Consider the following 8254-nt stretch of genomic DNA (forward strand, 5'->3'; position numbering starts at 1 on the left):
CTCCTCCCTTTTGTCTAACTTAGTAGGCCGAAGCCTACATTCCAACAGTTTTGACCTTTCGAATTCCTTTGATCTTTTACTCCTTTAAATTCTTGATTGGATGAAAAACCATAGCAGTTTTGTCAAAGTAGCTGCAAGTATAGAACTTTAGGATTAGGCCAAAGTAATCTTGGGTTCATAAAATTTCCATGAAGCTAGTAATGTTGAGTTCATACGTTTACATGAAGTTTTAGCTTTCTATATTTGCAGAAGGTTGTTAGATTGATATGAACATTGTGAGCTGTACCATAATAATACCATCTGTTGCTGGTACCTTCTTCATGTCCCATAACTAAGCTCGGGGTGGTATTGATGCTAGTGAAGATATCCTTCGTATGGAGCTGGAGCTACTAACTAGGATGAATGCACTAATTATGGATATGATGCCTGAAGATGAAGAATGAAGCATTACACAGAGTATTCCCGTCCGTCATCTTGTGTTTTTGTGTTTTATGTGTCCGTAACTCTTCCTCAGCCAGGATGATGCGGAATAGCAGAACAAGTACAAGTGCTTTTGTTTTTCCATCTATTAGTCCTCCAATCCCAGTCAAAATATCTCTATCTAAAACAAGTCCCATGTTAGTAGTGAAGGGAATTCATGTAGCGTCAACCCGACCTTACTACCCTTTTTTTGCTTGTCAAAAATCACTCGGCTTTTCCACATCTAGGTATTTATCGACAACTGGGAGTCCTGAATTTGTTTGGCCAACCAAACTCTTAATAGTTCCATTAAAAGGCAGCCTCTGAATCGTTAAGAGGTGAATCTTGTTTGGCAAAAAAAAAGTCTACTTCTTAATGGTTCTAAAACCCTCTGATTGATTTTGTATCCTGGGCCTCCCTTAACCATTCAGCGCCCTAATTTCGTTGTAAATAATTACCAAACGATTATATTTCATTTTGCACTATATCATGAGAGCCTCTTAATCATTATACATCAAACCATTCAGCAACTTCCAAACAGCCAATATTCTTTTTATGCCACGGTGCTGTCTCATGCTTGTAGTTACAAAACTATGTGCTAACAGAAAACCAAATGAACCATCACGAAATCAAGAAAAATCAATGCTTTCCTTCCAATGAAAAACTCCTTTCAGTTGCTCATTATAAAACTGCCTCAGCCTTTTCGTTTCTTTAGTCCTTTCTCTCTATATTAAAAGCTCCATGGCTAGGGTGAACATGTTTCTCTATCTCTCAAGCTTGATACTTGACCTCCTCCTCATCAGCCCTGCTGCCATTGTTGGTCATAACTCAGTAAGCATTTGATTTTAGGTTTTGCTAGTTTATTTCTTGTTTGGCTTAATTTTTTTTATATTGAATAACAATTTAGATTTACAAATAGCTATCAATTGTGTCTATTCTATCTCTCAAGCTTGATGCTTGGCCTCATCATCATCAGCCCTTTTGCCATTGTTGGTCATAACTCAGTAAGCACTTGATATTAAGTTTTTCCTGTTTATTTCTTATTTAGCTTAATTTTTTATGTTTAATAAAAAATTTAAATCTACAAATAGCTATCAAATTATGTCTATTTATTCCATGTGTTTGTGCTGAAACAATTTATTTTTAAAGAGGCACTTGGATGTTATTTCGGTTCAAACTCTTAACCTGTCCATTGGTCTTTCGTAGTTACCCTATTACTATATATAGAAATCAGATTGTATAACCTGACCTACCCCATCGGGCCCTTAATAGGTCTACGCTCGAGTGAACATTGTGGGTTATTTTCTTTGCTTTTTAACTTTCAAGTAGTGATACTCTCTTCAAAGAGAGCATCATTGGCAGTTCCACATAGACGACATTGCACATGTTAAGATCTTAATTTATCTCTGTGTATGCTTTATTGTAGTGTAGGAATGTAGTATATAGAGCCTTATTTGGTTGTAACCGGTTTACTTTACGTTCCGACATTGAGAGAACATGGCTGCCAAACTTTCGACAGTTGGGATGGCAACTTTTTCTGTCATCCTTTTGTAGTCCTGTGCTCTTGTGAGAGGGGAAATCTTTCTTCAGCAGGGGCACTACAAATTTCACGTAATTTAAAAATCGTAGCAATGCCTGCAGATGTGGGTATATTGCCGAACCATTTAGATACCGTGTTAAATGTTTTTCCTTTCCTACAATTATCACTCTGTGTATATTTGATTATCGATCCCAATGATTAGTTCTGTGTTTAGAACTTGAAGTCACTGTAATTAGACATATATTTATTTTTTTGTACTTCTTGTCTTGTCTGGATGGGCTTACCATGCAGAATATGCCCCGGCCTAGGGGTGCAGATGCTGCCGGTTTGTTACTTAGAGAGTTAGAACTCCATCCTCCTGCTGAAGAATGGCATAGACGGAATACATTTGGTGGACCCTGGTCTGATCCGGATGATCTGGGTGTCGATGATTCTTCAAGGCTGAGCACTTCCACGGATTTGCTTAACTTCAGCATGGTTGAAAGTAGTGATGTTCACCATGAAGCCCAACGCTTGTGGCCAAGAAAGCGCAGAATGTCAGAGAGAGATGCAGCTTTTGGGCTGAACACTTCGGTTGGTTTGGGAGCATATCTTGGGATAATGGGTTCTCGGCGTGACGTGGTGACTGCTGTATGGAAAACTGGTCTTGAAGGAGTTTGGTACAAGGTATGATCCCTTCCCCCCCCTCCCCCCCCTCTTCCCCCAGTGATGCCTTAACATTTATGATAATTTTTCTAGACTCTAGTTATTTGCAGTTGGATATTTTTTATGTTACTTGACCTTATGGAGTTATGGGAACTTAGAAAGTGTATTATAGAAGACCGATTTTTGTTTTCATGATCCTGACCCGAGAGCTGCATTGGTGAATTCATCTCTTCATGTCAGAATATAGTAATTCTTGAATAGGCATATCATATAGTAAGTGGGATTTAATAAAATTCAAGTGTCCATTAGTTAACCATGTATACTTTAGTTCACAAGCATGACTTTATTTCAGTTTATTTACTAATTAAACTCCTTTTGGTCTTCACTCTAATTTGTTGATTTGGACAACAATTGATTGGAACTGAGGCAACTCATAGGGCTGTAGGATCTAAATATGTGTGTGACTTGTTACTATTCGAGTTATGCATGTGAAAGAACCATGAAGTTCAGTGGTCACTTGTCTATTTTTGCCTCTGCTAAAATGCGGATTATCACTTCTTTTTGGGAAATGGTATGAAACTTGAGCCATTTAAGATCTAGTATTTCTGTTTTCTTGTGAAGAATCAAGAATTTTATTGTTTACCAACCAAATTGTATGAACATGCTAAAGCATAAACTGTTTGTTACATTTAATAAGTTAGTTTCGTGTGCATGTTATGCCTTTTTGGCAATATTTTAGTATTTTGTACATGCACATATGATTCGATATAATGTTCTTCTATATGCATCTGTTCTGTTTAAGAGGTACCTTTGCTTTTTACCAGTCTTTAGGGTCTGATTTTTATAAACGTACTTTAAATGGGTAAGTTTTTGTTTCTTTGTTACTGAATCCATGTAAGATGTATGCAGTGTATAAGATGTTTGCGGCAAACTTCAGCTTTTAGCTCACAAGGTGGCAACAACACATCTACACAGAGTGAGCGGGAGACCTGGTGGATCAGCCGCTGGGTTCATGGCTGTCCTATGTGTGGAGGGACATGGGTTCGTGTTGTATAGAAGACTGCTTCAGTTACACTCTAGGTTAGCACCTTGCTTCCAGTTTTATGTGTACTTCCTAAAATCGCTATTGCACACTACACTAGGAATGTTCCTTTTCTTGTAAATAACGTTTTATTTGTGTCGATAGAAATGTGGTTCCATACTGAAGTAAATGCAAGATGACTCGGATTCTGTTGTATCGAAATGGACCAAGTACCTGTCAAATAGTAAAAATTGCCATTTTGATAAGACGAAGGGAGCATGTATGCACATCTTGTTATTTGAATGCTATTTGCAGGTGCTGTTTAGTGTGTAATGAATATGAACATTGAAATGTAAATGTGTAACACTTTGCAAAATTTGAAGCTGAATTTCCAATTTAGAAGTAATTACAAAACATGGATGACCTTCCTTATTTTCTTATCAACACTTGCATTGAACATTTGGGTCTTTTGAGCGCGCACACACACACACACACACACACACACATATATATATATATATATATATATATAGAGAGAGAGAGAGAGAGAGAGAGAGAGAGGTCGGGAGGTTTAGGGGAAAACCCCCAAAAATTTGAAAAACTGAGGAACACCCAGGTAACCTTTCATCTGAATGTGGATACAAGTAATTGAAGTTGTTTCTTGGTTTTTATGCATGTGTGCATGTTATAGATTTGCATACCAGACAAATTGTTTCCAAATTACTTGTATGCACATGTGCATACCGTCCAGATAAACAGTTACCAGGGTGTTTTTCAGTTCTTCATTTTGTTGCGGTTTTCCTCACCGTATATATATGTATATTGAAATGGTTGCTGAGCATCCCCTGATCCAACTATTGCAGATAGCACATATTCCTGTACAAATAAATTTCAAATTTTACATCACTGTGCAATGCGAAACACGGGGTATCACACCGTGTTATTCTCAAGTCAACAAAAGCAAATTAATTCATGTTGGAGCTGTTGCAATAGAAGAAAGAAAAAGGTCAAAGTCATCAGGTACGAATTCTTTCCATTAGGGATAGGGGATTGGATTTTCGGAAGCCATAATGTATGAATATATATATATATATATATATATATATATATATATATAGCTGTATTGTAGAAGTACATACATCCTTGACATTATGCCCAAATATGAGAACATGAAATGCGAGTGAGATTGAAGCATCACGTTAGGCTGGTTTGGTAGCCCAAATCCTTCATTTACGTTGTTGGTATTTGTGCACAAGTAAAGTTTGAAAAACTATTATCATCGACTACTTTATGTTTGTATGAAAAAAAAAGTCAAATTTGATGCTTAAACGCATTGCAACTAAAAGCACAGATTTGAAAACAATCAATATGTTTGCCTTTTTTTCCACCTCATTCCTGTTAACGAATTTCATTCTCTAAAGATTTATGAACATACCAAATGTAATGATAGCCGAAATGCTATAAACATTTCCGACCAAACGGTATGACATTTACATCAAAAATCACAAAGGTGAGTACCTTCCATTACGCTGTTAAATCCATAACGACTAATGCAAATCCAAAATCAAGCTTTTATTATTCATGTAAAAGAACAAAATTATGTGCTAAGATATTACATAATTGAGCAGAAATATTTGAATCGAGGTGACTAACAGTCAAATTTACAATCCCAAAAAAAGTCAACCAAAACAAAAAGAGGAGAGATTTGTACATAAATGCCCATCAAAAAGAAAGAAAGAAAAACAACAAAATCATGATATCATCAATGAAAAAAAAGGAGAATGGTTGACTTTTGACTTTGGAAAAAAAAGGTAAAAATAGATTCAAGCCTCTTGGCTCCAAGCCCAATTAGCTTGACTTCCAACCCTTGGCATGCTTTTGGTCTTGGAATAGATATCGACCTTGAAAGTGGCTCCACACATTGCACCCTCACTATCAACCCTTGAGATTGCTTTCATTTTGTTCTTTGGATGCTCAAAGCTCTTCAATTCTCCTCCTGTATGGTATAAGCACCCTACAATGCATCCATACATTTACCAAAATTACCCTTTTGCCCTTCACTCTTTCTTTATGCATGCATACATACATACACACACATCAAAAAACAAATGAATCACATATTAGGGCATGTTGTTTTTATTATTTAAATTAGCTTATTGAACTTAATGGCTTATTGTTGTCAGAAATTGCTGAATTAGATGAGTCACCACATATTATTAGATGTCTATATTAAGTCGTCTTATTCCATACATGTAAATTATGTTTTTACGTCCTAAGAAAAATACAATTGCTACTGAAGATTATGACCTTTGCTTCTTTGAAAAATGTTACATGCTAATATTTTATCATTATTTTTGAACAATATTAACGTCCATTGAAATTGATGGTAACATATAAAGTATCAAGTTATTATAAATATATAAAAAGACAAAATTACCCTCACATACCAGTTGGAAAGGGAGCAAAAGATTTGGAACAACTAGTCTTTATAACCTCCAAATTGTCAGAAATTACGACAGAGCCATCGGCAGCTATCCCCCAAAAAAGCATCACTCTTCCATCATTACCCTGTTCGAAGTAAAAAAGTCAAAAAGGCCGTCCATAGTTTATTATATCCACCTTTTTCTTCAAAAAACTTACAAGTGAAATAAAGACAGTTTTAGCCTTGAAGTCAAAGACCACAAAACCAAAACTACCTTCGAGGTCCTTTAGGACCGAATGGGCTGGGTATGGGCCACGGTCTCGAAGGGTCTTGTAGGCTTGGATCACAAACATGGACTCATTTGCTCCCTTGTTGAGCCCATATTGCTTGTTAAGGGTGCACAAATTGTTCAAACTGCCCAAGAATAGGCAGTGGATGTCATCCACACTACTAAACAACCTACAAAATAGGTAAATATCTATGTTACACAAGGGTGAAATGTAACTGAAAAATAAAAAGCTCTCTTTTTACAAAACGGTAAATACATAAAAAGCAATGAGAATTTTCTCATTTCCTAATACGTAAAAGGTCTTTCCTATCATGTCGTGTAATACAACCTTTTACGCATATGGTTATAATAAAAACACATTTGGGTTTTGATTATGAAACACACACACACACACACACATACACACACACACGTGTATATAAAGGGAGGATCAAATGATAACAATGTCAAATTAGAGAACACACGAACTGCTAAATCACATGTGACTCCGGAAGACAGCCAAAGCAAGGGTGTGCGGCGACTTAGCCAGCGACCTAAGTTGTGTCGAAGGTCACACGTAATCACATGTGATTTTATACGCGAGTTTAGTGTAAAATCATATTTGATTTGACCGTTCTGTGTTCTTTTTTTGCTTATTATTCTCGTTTGAACCCGTAGAGAGAGAACCTTTGTGTATCCAAAAGAGAGTGAGAAGAATGAGCAAAGGCCAAGGAAGCATCATTGCCAAAGGACATGGAGGAAGCTTTGTTTTTATGATAAGACAAGAAAGTTTGAAGTGGGTTGTGATGATCTGGAGGGTTGGTTGCTGCAGGGCTGTTTAGCTCTTTTGGTGGACTCACCAATCCATTCCTGAATACTCCCAACATTCTTCAGTTCTCGATTAATCTTCTCTTAATTGATTTCTGAGTTATCAAACACCAACTCAAATCAATCAAATGTGTGTTTTATAAACAGACAACTCCCATAAACATAGGACCATTGGATGGTCTCAACATGTTTGTTTGTGTTTTTGGCTATTTATAGATACAGGATTAATTTGAGGGACAGAAATATGTTTCCAAAGATAGAAACCTCATCACACAACCCCAATTCTCTAGAGGTATTATTATGTCTTGGTTTCAAAATAGAAACTAATCTAAATCATGGTCACAAACAACAACAACTGATAATAACTACCGCTAGTCGGTTGGTCATTTTAGTGTGTTGTATATGAATAAAGTCTCTTGTCTCATCTCGGCTCTCGCCAATTACTTGAAAACGGGTCATCATTTATTTAATATACGTTTTCATTCTCCCTGTTCAATAAATAGATGATGTGGCTTTACATAAGTGGTAAACACGAAGGGGATAGAACTTTGGGACAACAAACTTTTACTCATAGGATATATGAACCCATGATCACATTAGGAAACTCACAATGACCCTTTTGCTTATCGAGTTTGTGGATTCTTGAGGCGTTTCTTTCCATATAATTTAAACTAGATAAAAGTAATCGGTATATCTCACTTGAAAGTAAGGTTTATGGAAGATAAACAATTAAGAATAGAAGCAAGCATGAGCGGGAATCCACAAAAGGTCAAGAAGCAATGTGGACTTTGTTGCACAAAATGGAGGGAGGGCAAAAGGGTGACCATAAGCTATTACAAAATCATCATGTTTATCTTTCTGTCAAATTTGCTATAGTTTTTAGAAATGATATAATTAGAAACTTTATCTTTGATTTTTGATGTGAAATTTCAATGAAAGGAAAAGGTATTTATTTTGAAGCTAATAATAATATGGGTAAAAGAATTTTTCTGAAATTCGAAATCAATAGTTTGGGAAGTCATCTTGATAACAGTTGTAAAGAGTTTATTGAACTAAAAAAAGGTCAAAACT

At 36.1% G+C, this 8254-nt stretch overlaps 2 protein-coding genes across 9 annotated transcripts in view; one reads left to right on the plus strand and one right to left on the minus strand.

Moving 5' to 3' along the window:
* Window positions 1–4737, plus strand: part of LOC112523528 (mediator of RNA polymerase II transcription subunit 16) — a 24482-nt gene extending 19745 nt beyond the window's left edge. For 7 of the 8 annotated variants that reach the window (XM_025133156.1, XM_025133159.1, XM_025133158.1 and 4 more), the window contains 2 exons: window positions 2291–2665; window positions 3554–4079. In XM_025133156.1, coding sequence (XP_024988924.1) covers window positions 2291–2665; window positions 3554–3700 — 522 coding nt within the window. In that variant the 3' untranslated portion in view covers window positions 3701–4079. Of the gene's footprint in view, window positions 1–2290; window positions 2666–3543; window positions 4080–4528 lie in introns of those variants that run through there. The other variant, XR_003070275.1, reaches the window with a different exon arrangement.
* Window positions 4738–5488: 751 nt separating this feature from the next.
* On the minus strand, window positions 5489–7242 carry LOC112523715 (stem-specific protein TSJT1-like). Its single transcript, XM_025133398.1, has 4 exons — window positions 7043–7242; window positions 6306–6546; window positions 6113–6233; window positions 5489–5679 (listed from the first exon to the last, which is right to left on the minus strand). The coding sequence occupies exons 1-4, from the start codon at window positions 7240–7242 to the stop codon at window positions 5489–5491; spliced, it is 753 nt and encodes a 250-aa protein (XP_024989166.1).
* Window positions 7243–8254: the final 1012 nt, after the last annotated feature.

This window comes from Cynara cardunculus (assembly GCF_001531365.2).
Source record: "Cynara cardunculus var. scolymus isolate 2C chromosome LG 12, CcrdV1, whole genome shotgun sequence".
NCBI lineage: Eukaryota > Viridiplantae > Streptophyta > Magnoliopsida > Asterales > Asteraceae > Cynara > Cynara cardunculus.